This window comes from Engystomops pustulosus, unplaced genomic scaffold, assembly GCF_040894005.1.
Source record: "Engystomops pustulosus unplaced genomic scaffold, aEngPut4.maternal MAT_SCAFFOLD_118, whole genome shotgun sequence".
Lineage (NCBI taxonomy): Eukaryota > Metazoa > Chordata > Amphibia > Anura > Leptodactylidae > Engystomops > Engystomops pustulosus.
In genome coordinates this window covers 127,189-146,974 of record NW_027284999.1, presented here as the reverse complement: position 1 = coordinate 146,974, position 19,786 = coordinate 127,189, and the positions used below count along the sequence as shown (strand labels likewise).

The 19,786-nt window shown below is 50.3% G+C and overlaps 1 protein-coding gene across 2 annotated transcripts in view; it reads left to right on the top strand.

Annotated features, from left to right (window-relative positions):
- LOC140107124 (calsequestrin-2-like) overlaps positions 1 to 19,786 on the top strand; it is a 78,369-nt gene that overhangs the window by 39,766 nt on the left and 18,817 nt on the right. For both annotated transcript variants that reach the window (XM_072131673.1, XM_072131672.1), the window contains exon 8: positions 4,261 to 4,315. In XM_072131673.1, the coding sequence (XP_071987774.1) occupies positions 4,261 to 4,315 (55 nt within the window). The remainder of the gene's footprint in view (positions 1 to 4,260; positions 4,316 to 19,786) is intronic.

Below are 19,786 nucleotides of genomic sequence, written 5' to 3'. Positions count from 1 at the left end.
GCGCCCTCCCCAGGACATGACCTCCAGCATGTGGTATAGTGGAGTACAGTGCCCTCCCCAGGACATGACCCCCAGCATGTGGTATAGTGGAGTACAGCGCCCTCCCCAGGACATGACCCCCAGCATGTGGTATAGAGGAGTACAGCGCCCTCCCCATGACATGACCTCCAGCATGTGGTATAGTGGAGTACAGCGCCCTCCCCAGGACATGACCCCAGCATGTGGTATAGTGGAGTACAGCGCCCTCCCCAGGACATGACCCCCAGCATGTGGTATAGTGGAGTACAGTGCCCTCCCCAGGACATGACCCCCAGCATGTGGTATAGTGGAGTACAGCGCCCTCCCCAGGACATGACCCCCAGCATGTGGTATAGTGGAGTACAGCGCCCTCCCCAGGACATGGCCCCAGCATGTGGTATAGTGGAGTACAGTGACCTCCCCAGGACATGACCTCCAGCATGTGGTATAGTGGAGTACAGTGCCCTCCCCAGGACATGACCTCCAGCATGTGGTATAGTGGAGTACAGCGCCCTCCCCAGGACATGACCCCAGCATGTGGTATAGTGGAGTACAGTGCCCTCCCCAGGACATGACCTCCAGCATGTGGTATAGTGGAGTACAGCGCCCTCCCCAGGACATGACCCCCAGCATGTGGTATAGAGGAGTACAGCGCCCTCCCCAGGACATGACCTCCAGCATGTGGTATAGTGGAGTACAGTGACCTCCCCAGGACATGACCTCCAGCATGTGGTATAGTGGAGTACAGTGCCCTCCCCAGGACATGACCTCCAGCATGTGGTATAGTGGAGTACAGCGCCCTCCCCAGGACATGACCCCAGCATGTGGTATAGTGGAGTACAGCGCCCTCCCCAGGACATGGCCCCAGCATGTGGTATAGTGGAGTACAGCGCCCTCCCCAGGACATGGCCCCCCTCTTATGGCCCCGTGTTATTGCGGGCACAGGTCCTGGCGTCAGACTGTTGAGCCGTCATGTATAAACTATCAGCAATGTTGAACGGACGCCAGGAGCTCAGATATCATGAGAAATCCTCAGACAATGTCACGTGACCCCAAAGAAAATCCTGGAGGAATCTGCGGGGGGCGAGAAGAGGCGACAATAATAACAAAATGTCCACAATATTTACTGAACCTCCACACATCATACACACACTGCACTGACACACTGCACCAAATCCTCTACACATAATACCCACACTGCACTGACACACTGCACCAAATCCTCTACACATAATACCCACACTGCACTGACACACTGCACCAAATCCTCTACACATAATACCCACACTGCACTGACACACTGCGCCGAATCCGCTACACATAATACACACACTGCACTGACACACTGCACCAAATCCTCTACAGATAATACACACACTGCACTGACACACTGCACCAAATCCTCTACACATAATACACACACTGCACTGACACACTGCACCAAATCCTCTACAGATAATACACACACTGCACTGACACACTGCACCAAATCCTCTACACATAATACCCACACTGCACTGACACACTGCACCAAATCCTCTACACATAATACACACACTGCACTGACACACTGCACCAAATCCTCTACACATAATACACACACTGCACTGACACACTTCGCCAAATCCTCTACACATAATACACACACTGCACTGACACACTGCACCAAATCCTCTACAGATAATACACACACTGCACTGACACACTGCACCAAATCCTCTACACATAATACACACACTACACTGACACACTGCACCAAATCCTCTACACATAATACACACACTGCACTGACACACTTCGCCAAATCCTCTACACATAATACACACACTGCACTGACACACTTCGCCAAATCCTCTACACATAATACACACACTGCACTGACACACTGCACCAAATCCTCTACAGATAATACACACACTGCACTGACACACTGCACCAAATCCTCTACACATAATACCCACACTGCACTGACACACTGCACCAAATCCTCTACACATAATACACACACTGCACTGACACACTGCGCCGAATCCGCTACACATAATACACACACTGCACTGACACACTGCGCCGAATCCGCTACACATAATACACACACTGCACTGACACACTGCACCAAATCCTCTACACATAATACACACACTGCACTGACACACTGCACCAAATCCTCTACACATAATACCCACACTGCACTGACACACTGCACCAAATCCTCTACACATAATACACACACTGCACTGACACACTGCACCAAATCCTCTACACATAATACACACACTGCACTGACACACTTCGCCAAATCCTCTACACATAATACACACACTGCACTGACACACTGCACCAAATCCTCTACAGATAATACACACACTGCACTGACACACTGCACCAAATCCTCTACACATAATACACACACTACACTGACACACTGCACCAAATCCTCTACACATAATACACACACTGCACTGACACACTTCGCCAAATCCTCTACACATAATACACACACTGCACTGACACACTTCGCCAAATCCTCTACACATAATACACACACTGCACTGACACACTGCACCAAATCCTCTACAGATAATACACACACTGCACTGACACACTGCACCAAATCCTCTACACATAATACCCACACTGCACTGACACACTGCACCAAATCCTCTACACATAATACACACACTGCACTGACACACTGCGCCGAATCCGCTACACATAATACACACACTGCACTGACACACTGCGCCGAATCCGCTACACATAATACACACACTGCACTGACACACTGCACCAAATCCTCTACACATAATACACACACTGCACTGACACACTGCACCAAATCCTCTACAGATAATACACACACTGCACTGACACACTGCACCAAATCCTCTACACATAATACACACACTGCACTGACACACTGCACCAAATACTCTACAGATAATACACACACTGCACTGACACACTGCACCAAATCCTCTACACATAATACCCACACTGCACTGACACACTGCACCAAATCCTCTACACATAATACACACACTGCACCTACACACTGCACCAAATCCTCTACACATAATACACACACTGCACTGACACACTTCGCCAAATCCTCTACACATAATACACACACTGCACTGACACACTGCACCAAATCCTCTACAGATAATACACACACTGCACTGACACACTGCACCAAATCCTCTACACATAATACACACACTGCACTGACACACTGCACCAAATCCTCTACACATAATACACACACTGCACTGACACACTTCGCCAAATCCTCTACACATAATACACACACTGCACTGACACACTGCACCAAATCCTCTACAGATAATACACACACTGCACTGACACACTGCACCAAATCCTCTACACATAATACCCACACTGCACTGACACACTGCACCAAATCCTCTACACATAATACACACACTGCACTGACACACTGCACCAAATCCTCTACACATAATACACACACTGCACTGACACACTTCGCCAAATCCTCTACACATAATACACACACTGCACTGACACACTGCGCCGAATCCGCTACACATAATACACACACTGCACTGACACACTGCGCCGAATCCGCTACACATAATACACACACTGCACTGACACACTTCGCCAAATCCTCTACACATAATACACACACTGCACTGACACACTGCACCAAATCCTCTACAGATAATACACACACTGCACTGACACACTGCACCAAATCCTCTACACATAATACCCACACTGCACTGACACACTGCACCAAATCCTCTACACATAATACACACACTGCACTGACACACTGCACCAAATCCTCTACACATAATACACACACTGCACTGACACACTGCGCCGAATCCTCTACACATAATACACACTGCACTGACACACTGCGCCGAATCCTCTACACATAATATATACACTGCACTGACACACTGCGCCGAATCCTCTACTCATAATACATACACTGCACTGACACACTGCGCCGAATCCTCTACACATAATACACACACTGCACTGACACACTGCGCCGAATCCTCTACACATAATACATACACTGCACTGACAAACTGCGCCGAATCCTATACACATAATACACACACTGCACTGACACACTGCGCCGAATCCGCTACACATAATACATACACTGCACTGACACACTGCGGCATATCCTCTACAGTGTAATCGATTTCAATCCGACCACTGATCTCTTTGTTATTGCAGGAGGACGATCAGGATGGAATTCACATTGTGGCGTTCGCTGAGGAGGAAGATCCAGGTGAGAGAATTTACTACAGAATGAGAAGGTGACAGGGAAAAAGGTTATAAAGCCCAGGAAAGAAAGTACTGGCTGTATATAGGATGTGTCTGGTAGTACTGGCTGTATACAGGATGTGTCTGGTAGTACTGGCTGTATATAGGATGTGTCTGGTAGTACTGGCTGTATACAGGATGTGTCTGGTAGTACTGGCTGTATATAGGATGTGTCTGGTAGAACTGGCTGTATACAGGATGTGTCTGGTAGTACTGGCTGTATATAGGATGTGTCTGGTAGTACTGGCTGTATATAGGATGTGTCTGGTAGTACTAGCTGTATATAGGATGTGTCTGGTAGCACTGGCTGTATATAGGATGTGTCTGGTAGTACTGGCTGTATATAGGATGTGTCTGGTAGAACTGGCTGTATATAGGATGTGTCTGGTAGTACTGGCTGTATATAGGATGTGTCTGGTAGTACTGGCTGTATACAGAATGCGTCTGGTAGTACTGGCTGTATATAGGATGTGTCTGGTAGAACTGGCTGTATATAGGATGTGTCTGGTAGTACTGGCTGTATATAGGATGTGTCTGGTAGAACTGGCTGTATATAGGATGTGTCTGGTAGTACTGGCTGTATATAGGATGTGTCTGGTAGTACTGGCTGTATATAGGATGTGTCTGGTAGTACTGGCTGTATATAGGATGTGTCTGGTAGTACTGGCTGTATATAGGATGTGTCTGGTAGTACTGGCCGTATATAGGATGTGTCTGGTAGAACTGGCTGTATATAGGATGTGTCTGGTAGTACTGGCTGTATATAGGATGTGTCTGGTAGAACTGGCTGTATATAGGATGTGTCTGGTAGTACTGGCTGTATATAGGATGTGTCTGGTAGTACTGGCTGTATATAGGATGTGTCTGGTAGTACTGGCTATATACAGGATGTCTCTGGCAGTAGCCGGGCTGAGGTAGTACTGGCTGTATACAGGATGTATCTGGTAGTACTGGCTGTATATAGGATGTGTCTGGTAGTACTGGCTGTATATAGGATGTGTCTGGTAGTACTGGCTGTATATAGGATGTGTCTGGTAGTACTGGCTGTAAATAGGATGTGTCTGGTAGAACTGGCTGTATATAGGATGTGTCTGGTAGAACTGGCTGTATATAGGATGTGTCTGGTAGTACTGGCTGTATATAGGATGTGTCTGGTAGAACTGGCTGTATAAAGGGTGTGTCTGGTAGTACTGGCTGTATATAGGATGTGTCTGGTAGTACTGGCTGTATATAGGATGTGTCTGGTAGTACTGGCTGTATATAGGATGTGTCTGGTAGTACTGGCTGTATATAGGATGTGTCTGGTAGTACTGGCTGTATATAGGATGTGTCTGGTTGTACTGGCTGTGTATAGGATGTGTCTGGTAGTACTGGCTATATACAGGATGTCTCTGGTAGTAGCCGGGCTGAGGTAGTACTGGCTGTATACAGGATGTGTCTGGTAGTAGCCGGGCTGAGGTAGTACTGGCTGTATACAGGATGTGTCTGGTAGTAGCCGGGCTGAGGTAGTACCGGCTGTATACAGGATGTGTCTGGTAGTACTGGCTGTATACAGGATGTGTCTGGTAGTAGCCGGGCTGAGGTAGTACTGGCTGTATACAGGATGTGTCTGGTAGTAGCTGGGCTGAGGTAGTACTCGCTGTATACAGAATGTGTCTGGTAGTAGCCGGGCTGAGGTAGTACTGGCTGTATACAGGATGTGTCTGGTAGTAGCCGGGCAGAGGTAGTACTGGCTGTATACAGGATGTGTCTGGTAGTAGTTGGGCTGAGGTAGTACTGGCTGTATACAGGATGTGTCTGGTAGTAGCTGGGCTGAGGTAGTACTGGCTGTATACAGGATGTGTCTGGTAGTAGCCGGGCTGAGGTAGTACTGGCTGTATACAGGATGTGTCTGGTAGTAGCCGGGCTGAGGTAGTACTGGCTGTATACAGGATGTGTCTGGTAGTAGCCGGGCTGAGGTAGTACTGGCTGTATACAGGATGTGTCTGGTAGTAGCTGGGCTGAGGTAGTACTGACTGTATACAGGATGTCTCTGGTAGTAGCTGGGCTGAGGTAGTACTGGCTGTATACAGGATGTGTCTGGTAGTAGCCGGGCTGAGGTAGTACTGGCTGTATACAGGATGTGTCTGGTAGTACCCGGGCTGAGGTAGTACTGGCTGTATACAGGATGTGTCTGGTAGTAGCTGGGCTGAGGTAGTACTGGCTGTATACAGGATGTGTCTGGTAGTAGCCGGGCTGAGGTAGTACTGGCTGTATACAGGATGTGTCTGGTAGTAGCTGGGCTGAGGTAGTACTGGCTGTATACAGGATGTGTCTGGTAGTAGCTGGGCTGAGGTAGTACTGGCTGTATACAGGATGTGTCTGGTAGTACTAGCTGTATACAGGGTGTGTCTGGTAGTAGCCGGGCTGAGGTAGTACTGGCTGTATACAAGATGTGTCTGGTAGTACTAGCTGTATACAGGATGTGTCTGGTAGTAGCCGGGCTGAGGTAGTACTGGCTGTATACAGGATGTGTCTGGTAGTACTAGCTGTATACAGGATGTGTCTGGTAGTACCCGGGCAGAGGTAGTACTGGCTGTATACAGGATGTGTCTGGTAGTAGCTGGGCTGAGGTAGTACTGGCTGTATACAGGACGTGTCTGGTAGTAGCTGGGCTGAGGTAGTACTGACTGTATACAGGATGTCTCTGGTAGTAGCTGGGCTGAGGTAGTACTGGCTGTATACAGGATGTGTCTGGTAGTAGCCGGGCTGAGGTAGTACTGGCTGTATACAGGATGTGTCTGGTAGTAGCTGGGCTGAGGTAGTACTGGCTGTATACAGGATGTGTCTGGTAGTAGCTGGGCTGAGGTAGTACTGGCTGTATACAGGATGTGTCTGGTAGTAGCCGGGCTGAGGTAGTACTGGCTGTATACAGGATGTGTCTGGTAGTAGCTGGGCTGAGGTAGTACTGGCTGTATACAGGATGTCTCTGGTAGTAGCTGGGCTGAGGTAGTACTGGCTGTATACAGGATGTGTCTGGTAGTAGCCGGGCTGAGGTAGTACTGGCTGTATACAGGATGTGTCTGGTAGTAGCAGGGCTGAGGTAGTACTTGCTGTATACAGGATGTGTCTGGTAGTAGCCGGGCTGAGGTAGTACTGGCTGAATACAGGATGTGTCTGGTAGTAGCCGGGCTGAGGTAGTACTGGCTGTATACAGGATGTGTCTGGTAGTAGTGGGACTGAGGTAGTAATGGCTGTATACAGGATGTGTCTGGTAGTAGCCGGGCTGAGGTAGTATTTGGCTGTATACAGGATGTGTCGGGTAGTAGCCGGGCTGATGTACTACTGGCTGTATACAGGATGTGTCTGGTAGTAGTGGGACTGAGGTAGTAATGGCTGTATACAGGATGTGTCTGGTAGTAGCTGGGCTGAGGTAGTACTGGTTGTATACAGGATGTGTCTGGTAGTAGTGGGACTGAGGTAGTAATGGCTGTATACAGGATGTGTCTGGTAGTAGCCGGGCTGAGGTAGTATTTGGCTGTATACAGGATGTGTCGGGTAGTAGCCGGGCTGATGTACTACTGGCTGTATACAGGATGTGTCTGGTAGTAGCTGGGCTGAGGTAGTACTGGCTGTATACAGGATGTGTCGGGTAGTAGCCGGGCTGAGATACTACTGGCTGTATACAGGATGTGTCTGGTAGTAGCCGGGCTGAGGTAGTACTGGCTGTATACAGGATGTGTCTGGTAGTACTGGCTGTATACAGGATGTGTCTGGTAGTAGCTGGGCTGAGGTAGTACTGGCTGTATACAGGATGTGTCTGGTAGTAGCCGGGCTGAGGTAGTACTGGCTGTATACAGGATGTGTCTGGTAGTAGCCGGGCTGAGGTAGTACTGGCTGTATACAGGATGTGTCTGGTAGTAGCTGGGCTGAGGTAGTACTGGCTGTATACAGGATGTGTCTGGTAGTAGCTGGGCTGAGGTAGTACTAGCTGTATACAGGATGTGTCTGGTAGTAGCTGGGCTGAGGTAGTACTGGCTGTATACAGGATGTGTCTGGTAGTAGCTAGGCTGAGGTAGTACTGGCTGTATACAGGGTGTGTCTGGTAGTAGCCGGGCTGAGGTAGTACTGGCTGTATACAGGATGTGTCTGGTAGTAGCCGGGCTGAGGTAGTACTGGCTGTATACAGGATGTGTCTGGTAGTAGCCGGGCTGAGGTAGTACTGGCTGTATACAGGATGTGTCTGGTAGTAGCTGGGCTGAGGTAGTACTGGCTGTATACAGGATGTGTCTGGTAGTAGCTGGGCTGAGGTAGTACTAGCTGTATACAGGATGTGTCTGGTAGTAGCTGGGCTGAGGTAGTACTGGCTGTATACAGGATGTGTCTGGTAGTAGCCGCGCTGAGGTAGTACTGGCTGTATACAGGATGTGTCTGGTAGTAGCCGGGCTGAGGTAGTACTGGCTGTATACAGGATGTGTCTGGTAGTAGCCGGGCTGAGGTAGTATTGGCTGTATACAGGATGTGTCTGGTAGTAGCCGGGCTGAGGTAGTACTGGCTGTATACAGGATGTGTCTGGTATTAGCTGGGCTGAGTTAGTACTGGCTGTATACAGGGTGTGTCTGGTAGTAGCCGGGCTGAGGTAGTACTGGCTGTATACAGGATGTGTCTGTTAGTAGCCGGGCTGAGGTAGTACTGGCTGTATACAGGATGTGTCTGGTAGTAGCCGGGCTGAGGTAGTACTGGCTGTATACAGGATGTGTCTGGTAGTAGCCGGGCTGAGGTAGTACTGGCTGTATACAGGATGTGTCTGGTAGTAGCTGGGCTGAGGTAGTACTGGCTGTATATAGGATGTGTCTGGTAGTAGCTGGGCTGAGGTAGTACTGGCTGTATACAGGATGTGTCCGGTAGTAGCCGGGCTGAGGTAGTACTGGCTGTATACAGGATGTGTCTGGTAGTAGCCGGGCTGAGGTAGTACTGGCTGTATACAGGATGTGTCTGGTAGTAGCTGGGCTGAGGTAGTACTGGCTGTATACAGGATGTGTCTGGTAGTAGCTGGGCTGAGGTAGTACTAGCTGTATACAGGATGTGTCTGGTAGTAGCTGGGCTGAGGTAGTACTGGCTGTATACAGGATGTGTCTGGTAGTAGCTAGGCTGAGGTAGTACTGGCTGTATACAGGGTGTGTCTGGTAGTAGCCGGGCTGAGGTAGTACTGGCTGTATACAGGATGTGTCTGGTAGTAGCCGGGCTGAGGTAGTACTGGCTGTATACAGGATGTGTCTGGTAGTAGCCGGGCTGAGGTAGTACTGGCTGTATACAGGATGTGTCTGGTAGTAGCTGGGCTGAGGTAGTACTGGCTGTATACAGGATGTGTCTGGTAGTAGCTGGGCTGAGGTAGTACTAGCTGTATACAGGATGTGTCTGGTAGTAGCTGGGCTGAGGTAGTACTGGCTGTATACAGGATGTGTCTGGTAGTAGCCGCGCTGAGGTAGTACTGGCTGTATACAGGATGTGTCTGGTAGTAGCCGGGCTGAGGTAGTACTGGCTGTATACAGGATGTGTCTGGTAGTAGCCGGGCTGAGGTAGTATTGGCTGTATACAGGATGTGTCTGGTAGTAGCCGGGCTGAGGTAGTACTGGCTGTATACAGGATGTGTCTGGTATTAGCTGGGCTGAGTTAGTACTGGCTGTATACAGGGTGTGTCTGGTAGTAGCCGGGCTGAGGTAGTACTGGCTGTATACAGGATGTGTCTGTTAGTAGCCGGGCTGAGGTAGTACTGGCTGTATACAGGATGTGTCTGGTAGTAGCCGGGCTGAGGTAGTACTGGCTGTATACAGGATGTGTCTGGTAGTAGCCGGGCTGAGGTAGTACTGGCTGTATACAGGATGTGTCTGGTAGTAGCTGGGCTGAGGTAGTACTGGCTGTATATAGGATGTGTCTGGTAGTAGCTGGGCTGAGGTAGTACTGGCTGTATACAGGATGTGTCCGGTAGTAGCCGGGCTGAGGTAGTACTGGCTGTATACAGGATGTGTCTGGTAGTAGCCGGGCTGAGGTAGTACTGGCTGTATACAGGATGTGTCTGGTAGTAGCTGGGCTGAGGTAGTACTGGCTGTATACAGGATGTGTCTGGTGGTAGCCGGGCTGAGGTAGTACTGGCTGTATACAGGATGTGTCTGGTAGTAGCCTGGCAAAGGTAGTACTGGCTGTATACAGGATGTGTCTGGTAGTAGCTGGGCTGAAGTAGTACTGGCTGTATACAGGATGTGTCTGGTAGTAGCCGGGCTGAGGTAGTACTGGCTGTATACAGGATGTGTCTGGTAGTAGCTGGGCTGAGGTAGTACTGGCTGTATACAGGATGTGTCTGGAAGTATCCGGGCTGAGGTAGTACTGGCTGTATACAGGATGTGTCTGGTAGTAGCCGGGCTGAGGTAGTACTGGCTGTATATAGGATGTGTCTGGTAGTAGCTGGGCTGAGGTAGTACTGGCTGTATACAGGATGTGTCTGGTAGTAGCTGGGCTGAGGTAGTACTGGCTGTATACAGGATGTGTCTGGTAGTAGCTGGGCTGAGGTAGTACTGGCTGTATACAGGATGTGTCTGTTAGTAGCCGGGCTGAGGTAGTACTGGCTGTATACAGGATGTGTCTGGTAGTAGCTGGGCTGAGGTAGTACTGGCTGTATACAGGATGTGTCTGGTAGTAGCCGGGCTGAGGTAGTACTGGCTGTATACAGGATGTGTCTGGTAGTAGCTGGGCTGAGGTAGTACTGGCTGTATACAGGATGTGTCTGGTAGTAGCCGGGCTGAGGTAGTACTGGCTGTATACTGGATGTGTCTGGTAGTAGCCGGGCTGAGGTAGTACTGGCTGTATACAGGATGTGTCTGGTAGTAGCTGGGCTGTGGTAGTACTGGCTGTATACAGGATGTGTCTGGTAGTAGCCGGGCTGAGGTAGTACTGGCTGTATACAGGATGTGTCTGGTAGTAGCTGGGCTGAGGTAGTACTGGCTGTATACAGGATGTGTCTGGTAGTAGCCGGGCTGAGGTAGTACTGGCTGTATACAGGATGTGTCTGGTAGTAGCAGGGCTGAGGTAGTACTGGCTGTATACAGGATGTGTCTGGTAGTAGCTGGGCTGAGGTAGTACTGGCTGTATACAGGATGTGTCTGGTAATAGCTGGGCTGAGGTAGTACTGGCTGTATACAGGATGTGTCTGGTAGTAGCCGGGCTGAGGTAGTACTGGCTGTATACAGGATGTGTCTGGTAGTACTGGCTGTATACAGGATGTGTCTGGTAGTAGCTGGGCTGAGGTAGTACTGGCTGTATACAGGATGTGTCTGGTAGTAGCAGGGCTGAGGTAGTACTGGCTGTATACAGGATGTGTCTGGTAGTAGCCGGGCTGAGGTAGTACTGGCTGTATACAGGATGTGTCTGGTAGTAGCAGGGCTGAGGTAGTACTGGCTGTATACAGGATGTGTCTGGTAGTAGCCGGGCTGAGGTAGTACTGGCTGTATACAGGATGTGTCTGGAAGTATCCGGGCTGAGGTAGTACTGGCTGTATACAGGATGTGTCTGATAGTAGCTGGGCTGAGGTAGTACTGGCTGTATACAGGATGTGTCTGGTAGTAGCTGGGCTGAGGTAGTACTGGCTGTATACAGGATGTGTCTGGTAGTAGCTGGGCTGAGGTAGTACTGGCTGTATACAGGATGTGTCTGGTAGTAGCCGGGCTGAGGTAGTACTGGCTGTATACAGGATGTGTCAGGTAGTAGCCGGGCAGAGGTAGTACTGGCTGTATACAGGATGTGTCTGGTAGTAGATGGGCTGAGGTAGTACTGGCTGTATACAGGATGTGTCTGGTAGTAGCTGGGCTGAGGTAGTACTGGCTGTATACAGGATGTGTCTGGTAGTAGTTGTGCTGAGGTAGTACTGGCTGTATACAGGATGTGTCTGGTAGTAGCCGGTCTGAGGTAGTACTGGCTGTATACAGGATGTGTCTGGTAGTAGCTGGGCTGAGGTAGTACTGGCTGTATACAGGATGTGTCTGGTAGTAGCTGGGCTGAGGTAGTACTGGCTGTATACAGGATGTGTCTGGTAGTAGCTGGGTTGAGGTAGTACTGGCTGTATACAGGATGTGTCTGGTAGTAGCTGGGCTGAGGTAGTACTGGCTGTATACAGGATGTGTCTGGTAGTAGCTGGGCTGAGGTAATACTGGCTGTATACAGGATGTGTCTGGTAGTAGCCGGGCTGAGGTAGTACTGGCTGTATACAGGATGTGTCTGGTAGTAGCCGGGCTGAGGTAGTACTGGCTGTATACAGGATGTGTCTGGTAGTAGCTGGGTTGAGGTAGTACTGGCTGTATACAGGATGTGTCTGGTAGTAGCCGGGCTGAGGTAGTACTGGCTGTATACAGGATGTGTCTGGTAGTAGCTGGGTTGAGGTAGTACTGGCTGTATACAGGATGTGTCTGGTAGTAGCCGGGCTGAGGTAGTACTGGCTGTATACAGGATGTGTCTGGTAGTAGCTGGGTTGAGGTAGTACTGGCTGTATACAGGATGTGTCTGGTAGTAGCTGGGCTGAGGTAGTACTGGCTGTATACAGGATGTGTCTGGTAGTAGCCGGGCTGAGGTAATACTGGCTGTATACAGGATGTGTCTGGTAGTAGCCGGGCTGAGGTAGTACTGGCTGTATACAGGATGTGTCTGGTAGTAGCCGGGCTGAGGTAGTACTGGCTGTATACAGGATGTGTCTGGTAGTAGCTGGGCTGAGGTAGTACTGGCTATATACAGGATGTGTCTGGTAGTAGCTGGGCTGAGGTAGTACTGGCTGTATACAGGATGTGTCTGGTAGTAGCTGGGCTGAGGTAGTACTGGCTGTATACAGGATGTGTCTGGTAGTAGCTGGGCTGAGGTAGTACTGGCTGTATACAGGATGTGTCTGGTAGTACTGGCTGTATACAGGATGTGTCTGGTAGTACTGGCTGTATACAGGATGTGTCTGGTAGTAGCTGGGCTGAGGTAGTACTGGCTGTATACAGGATGTGTCAGGTAGTAGCCGGGCAGAGGTAGTACTGGCTGTATACAGGTTGTGTCTGGTAGTAGCCGGGCTGAGGTAGTACTGGCTGTATTCAGGATGTGTCTGGTAGTAGCTGGGCTGAGGTAGTACTGGCTGTATACAGGATGTGTCTGGTAGTAGCTGGGCTGAGGTAATACTGGCTGTATACAGGATGTGTCTGGTAGTAGCTGGGCTGAGGTAGTACTGGCTGTATACAGGATGTGTCTGGTAGTAGCTGGGCTGAGGTAGTACTGGCTGTATACAGGATGTGTCTGGTAGTAGCCGGGCTGAGGTAGTACTGGCTGTATACAGGATGTGTCTGGTAGTAGCCGGGCTGAGGTAGTACTGGCTGTATACAGGATGTCTCTGGTAGTAGCCGGGCTGAGGTAGTACTGGCTGTATACTGGATGTGTCTGGTAGTAGCTGGGCTGAGGTAATACTGGCTGTATACAGGATGTGTCTGGTAGTAGCTGGGCTGAGGTAGTACTGGCTGTATACAGGATGTCTCTGGTAGTAGCCGGGCTGAGGTAGTACTGGCTGTATACAGGATGTGTCTGGTAGTAGCCGGGCTGAGGTAGTACTGGCTGTATACAGGATGTGTCTGGTAGTAGCCGGGCTGAGGTAGTACTGGCTGTATACAGGATGTGTCTGGTAGTAGCTGGGCTGAAGTAGTACTGGCTGTATACAGGATGTGTCTGGTAGTAGCTGGGCTGAGGTAGTACCGGCTGTATACAGGATGTGTCTGATAGTAGCCGGGCTGAGGTAGTACTGGCTGTATACAGGATGTCTCTGGTAGTAGCCGGGCTGAGGTAGTACTGGCTGTATACAGGATGTGTCTGGTAGTAGCCGGGCTGAGGTAGTACTGGCTGTATACAGGATGTGTCTGGTAGTAGCCGGGCTGAGGTAGTACTGGCTGTATTCAGGATGTGTCTGGTAGTAGCCGGGCTGAGGTAGTACTGGCTGTATACAGGGTGTGTCTGGTAGTAGCTGGGCTGAGGTAGTACTGGCTGTATACAGGATGTGTCTGGTAGTACTGGCTGTATACAGGATGTGTCTGTTAGTAGCCGGGCTGAGGTAGTACTGGCTGTATACAGGGTGTGTCTGGTAGTAGCCTGGCTGAGGTAGTACTGGCTGTATACAGGATGTGTCTGGTAGTACTGGCTGTATACAGGATGTGTCTGGTAGTAGCCGGGCTGAGGTAGTACTGGCTGTATACAGGATGTGTCTGGTAGTAGCTGGGCTGAGGTAGTACTGGCTGTATACAGGACGTGTCTGGTAGTAGCTGGGCTGAGGTAGTACTGGCTGTATACAGGATGTGTCTGGTAGTAGCCAGGCTGAGGTAGTACAGGCTGCATACAGGATGTGTCTGGTAGTAGCTGGGCTGAGGTAGTACTGGCTGTATACAGGATGTCTCTGGTAGTAGCTGGGCTGAGGTAGTACTGGCTGTATACAGGATGTGTCTGGTAGTATCGGGGCTGAGGTAGTACTGGCTGTATACTGGATGTGTCTGGTAGTAGCCGGGCTGAGGTAGTACTGGCTGTATACAGGATGTGTCTGGTAGTAGCTGGGCTGAGGTAGTACTGGCTGTATACAGGACGTGTCTGGTAGTAGCTGGGCTGAGGTAGTACTGGCTGTATACAGGATGTGTCTGGTAGTAGCCGGGCTGAGGTAGTACTGGCTGTATACAGGATGTGTCTGGTAGTAGCTGGGCTGAGGTAGTACTGGCTGTATACAGGATGTGTCTGGTAGTAGCTGGGCTGAGGTAGTACTGGCTGTATACAGGATGTGTCTGGTAGTACTGGCTGTATACAGGATGTGTCTGGTAGTAGCAGGGCTGAGGTAGTACTGGCTGTATACAGGATGTGTCAGGTAGTAGCCGGGCAGAGGTAGTACTGGCTGTATACAGGATGTGTCTGGTAGTAGCCGGGCAGAGGTAGTACTGGCTGTATACAGGATGTGTCTGGTAGTAGCCGGGCTGAGGTAGTACTGGCTGTATTCAGGATGTGTCTGGTAGTAGCCGGGCTGAGGTAGTACTGGCTGTATACAGGATGTGTCTGGTAGTACTGGCTGTATACAGGATGTGTCTGGTAGTACTGGCTGTATACAGGATGTGTCTGGTAGTATCAGGGCTGAGGTAGTACTGGCTGTATACAGGATGTGTCAGGTAGTAGCCGGGCAGAGGTAGTACTGGCTGTATACAGGATGTGTCTGGTAGTAGCTGGGCTGAGGTAGTACTGGCTGTATACAGGATGTGTCTGGTAGTAGCTGGGCTGAGGTAGTACTGGCTGTATACAGGATGTGTCTGGTAGTAGCTGGGCTGAGGTAGTACTGGCTGTATACAGGATGTGTCTGGTAGTAGCTGGGCTGAGGTAATACTGGCTGTATACAGGATGTGTCAGGTAGTAGCCGGGCAGAGGTAGTACTGGCTGTATACAGGATGTGTCTGGTAGTAGCTGGGCTGAGGTAGCACTGGCTGTATACAGGATGTGTCTGGTAGTAGCCGGGCTGAGGTAGTACTGGCTGTATACAGGATGTGTCTGGTAGTAGCTGGGCTGAAATAGTACTGGCTGTATACAGGATGTGTCTGGTAGTAGCCGGGCTGAGGTAGTACTGGCTGTATACAGGATGTGTCTGGTAGTAGCTGGGCTGAGGTAGTACTGGCTGTATACAGGATGTGTCTGTTAGTAGCCGGGCTGAGGTAGTACTGGCTGTATACAGGATGTGTCTGGTAGTAGCGGGGCTGAGGTAGTACTGGCTGTATACAGGATGTGTCTGGTGGTAGCTGGGCTGAGGTAGTACTGGCTGTATACAGGATGTGTCTGGTAGTAGCCGGGCTGGGGTAGTACTGGCTGTATACAGGATGTGTCTGGTAGTAGCCGGGCTGAGGTAGTACTGGCTGTATACAGGATGTGTCTGGTAGTAGCCGGGCTGAGGTAGTACTGGCTGTATATAGGATGTGTCTGGTAGTAGCTGGGCTGAGGTAGTACTGGCTGTATACAGGATGTGTCTGGTAGTACTGGCTGTATACAGGATGTGTCTGGTAGTAGCTGGGCTGAGGTAGTACTGGCTGTATACAGGATGTGTCTGGTAGTAGCCGGGCTGAGGTAGTACTGGCTGTATACAGGATGTGTCTGGTAGTAGCAGGGCTGAGGTAGTACTGGCTGTATATAGGATGTGTCTGGTAGTAGCTGGGCTGAGGTAGTACTGGCTGTATACAGGATGTGTCTGGTAGTAGCCGGGCTGAGGTAGTACTGGCTGTATACAGGATGTGTCTGGTAGTAGCAGGGCTGAGGTAGTACTGGCTGTATACAGGATGTGTCTGGTAGTAGCTGGGCTGAGGTAGTACTGGCTGTATACAGGATGTGTCTGGTAGTAGCCGGGCTGAGGTAGTACTGGCTGTATACAGGATGTGTCTGGTAGTAGCTGGGCTGAGGTAGTACTGGCTGTATACAGGACGTGTCTGGTAGTAGCTGGGCTGAGGTAGTACTGGCTGTATACAGGATGTGTCTGGTAGTAGCCAGGCTGAGGTAGTACTGGCTGTATACAGGATGTGTCTGGTAGTAGCTGGGCTGAGGTAGTACTGGCTGTATACAGGATGTGTCTGGTAGTAGCTGGGCTGAGGTAGTACTGGCTGTATACAGGATGTGTCTGGTAGTAGCCGGGCTGAGGTAATGCTGGCTGTATACAGGATGTGTCTGGTAGTAGCTGGGCTGAGGTAGTACTGGCTGTATACAGGATGTGTCTGGTAGTAGCTGGGCTGAGGTAGTACTGGCTGTATACAGGATGTGTCTGGTAGTACTGGCTGTATACAGGATGTGTCTGGTTATACTGGCTGTATACAGGATGTGTCTGGTAGTAGCTGGGCTGAGGTAGTACTGGCTGTATACAGGATGTGTCAGGTAGTAGCCGGGCAGAGGTAGTACTGGCTGTATACAGGATGTGTCTGGTAGTAGCCGGGCTGAGGTAGTACTGGCTGTATTCAGGATGTGTCTGGTAGTAGCTGGGCTGAGGTAGTACTGGCTGTATACAGGATGTGTCTGGTAGTAGCTGGGCTGAGGTAATACTGGCTGTATACAGGATGTGTCTGGTAGTAGCTGGGCTGAGGTAGTACTGGCTGTATACAGGATGTCTCTGGTAGTAGCCGGGCTGAGGTAGTACTGGCTGTATACTGGATGTGTCTGGTAGTAGCTGGGCTGAGGTAATACTGGCTGTATACAGGATGTGTCTGGTAGTAGCTGGGCTGAGGTAGTACTGGCTGTATACAGGATGTCTCTGGTAGTAGCCGGGCTGAGGTAGTACTGGCTGTATACAGGATGTGTCTGGTAGTAGCCGGGCTGAGGTAGTACTGGCTGTATACAGGATGTGTCTGGTAGTAGCCGGGCTGAGGTAGTACTGGCTGTATACAGGATGTGTCTGGTAGTAGCTGGGCTGAAGTAGTACTGGCTGTATACAGGATGTGTCTGGTAGTAGCTGGGCTGAGGTAGTACCGGCTGTATACAGGATGTGTCTGATAGTAGCCGGGCTGAGGTAGTACTGGCTGTATACAGGATGTCTCTGGTAGTAGCCGGGCTGAGGTAGTACTGGCTGTATACAGGATGTGTCTGGTAGTAGCCGGGCTGAGGTAGTACTGGCTGTATACAGGATGTGTCTGGTAGTAGCCGGGCTGAGGTAGTACTGGCTGTATTCAGGATGTGTCTGGTAGTAGCCGGGCTGAGGTAGTACTGGCTGTATACAGGATGTGTCTGGTAGTACTGGCTGTATACAGGATGTGTCTGGTAGTAGCTGGGCTGAGGTAGTACTGGCTGTATACAGGGTGTGTCTGGTAGTAGCCGGGCTGAGGTAGTACTGGCTGTATACAGGATGTGTCTGGTAGTACTGGCTGTATACAGGATGTGTCTGTTAGTAGCCGGGCTGAGGTAGTACTGGCTGTATACAGGGTGTGTCTGGTAGTAGCCTGGCTGAGGTAGTACTGGCTGTATACAGGATGTGTCTGGTAGTACTGGCTATATACAGGATGTGTCTGGTAGTAGCCGGGCTGAGGTAGTACTGGCTGTATACAGGATGTGTCTGGTAGTAGCTGGACTGAGGTAGTACTGGCTGTATACAGGACGTGTCTGGTAGTAGCTGGGCTGAGGTAGTACTGGCTGTATACAGGATGTGTCTGGTAGTAGCCAGGCTGAGGTAGTACAGGCTGTATACAGGATGTGTCTGGTAGTAGCTGGGCTGAGGTAGTACTGGCTGTATACAGGATGTCTCTGGTAGTAGCTGGGCTGAGGTAGTACTGGCTGTATACAGGATGTGTCTGGTAGTATCGGGGCTGAGGTAGTACTGGCTGTATACTGGATGTGTCTGGTAGTAGCCGGGCTGAGGTAGTACTGGCTGTATACAGGATGTGTCTGGTAGTAGCTGGGCTGAGGTAGTACTGGCTGTATACAGGACGTGTCTGGTAGTAGCTGGGCTGAGGTAGTACTGGCTGTATACAGGATGTGTCTGGTAGTAGCCGGGCTGAGGTAGTACTGGCTGTATACAGGATGTGTCTGGTAGTAGCTGGGCTGAGGTAGTACTGGCTGTATACAGGATGTGTCTGGTAGTAGCTGGGCTGAGGTAGTACTGGCTGTATACAGGATGTGTCTGGTAGTACTGGCTGTATACAGGATGTGTCTGGTAGTAGCAGGGCTGAGGTAGTACTGGCTGTATACAGGATGTGTCAGGTAGTAGCCGGGCAGAGGTAGTACTGGCTGTATACAGGATGTGTCTGGTAGTAGCCGGGCTGAGGTAGTACTGGCTGTATTCAGGATGTGTCTGGTAGTAGCCGGGCTGAGGTAGTACTGGCTGTATACAGGATGTGTCTGGTAGTACTGGCTGTATACAGGATGTGTCTGGTAGTACTGGCTGTATACAGGATGTGTCTGGTAGTAGCAGGGCTGAGGTAGTACTGGCTGTATACAGGATGTGTCAGGTAGTAGCCGGGCAGAGGTAGTACTGGCTGTATACAGGATGTGTCTGGTAGTAGCTGGGCTGAGGTAGTACTGGCTGTATACAGGATGTGTCTGGTAGTAGCCGGGCTGAGGTAGTACTGGCTGTATACTGGATGTGTCTGGTAGTAGCCGGGCTGAGGTAGTACTGGCTGTATACAGGATGTGTCTGGTAGTAGCTGGGCTGAGGTAGTACTGGCTGTATACAGGATGTGTCTGGTAGTAGCAGGGCTGAGGTAGTACTGGCTGTATACAGGATGTGTCTGGTAGTAGCTGGGCTGAGGTAGTACTGGCTGTATACAGGATGTGTCTGGTAGTAGCTGGGCTGAGGTAGTACTGGCTGTATACAGGATGTGTCTGGTAGTAGCTGGGCTGAGGTAATACTGGCTGTATACAGGATGTGTCAGGTAGTAGCCGGGCAGAGGTAGTACTGGCTGTA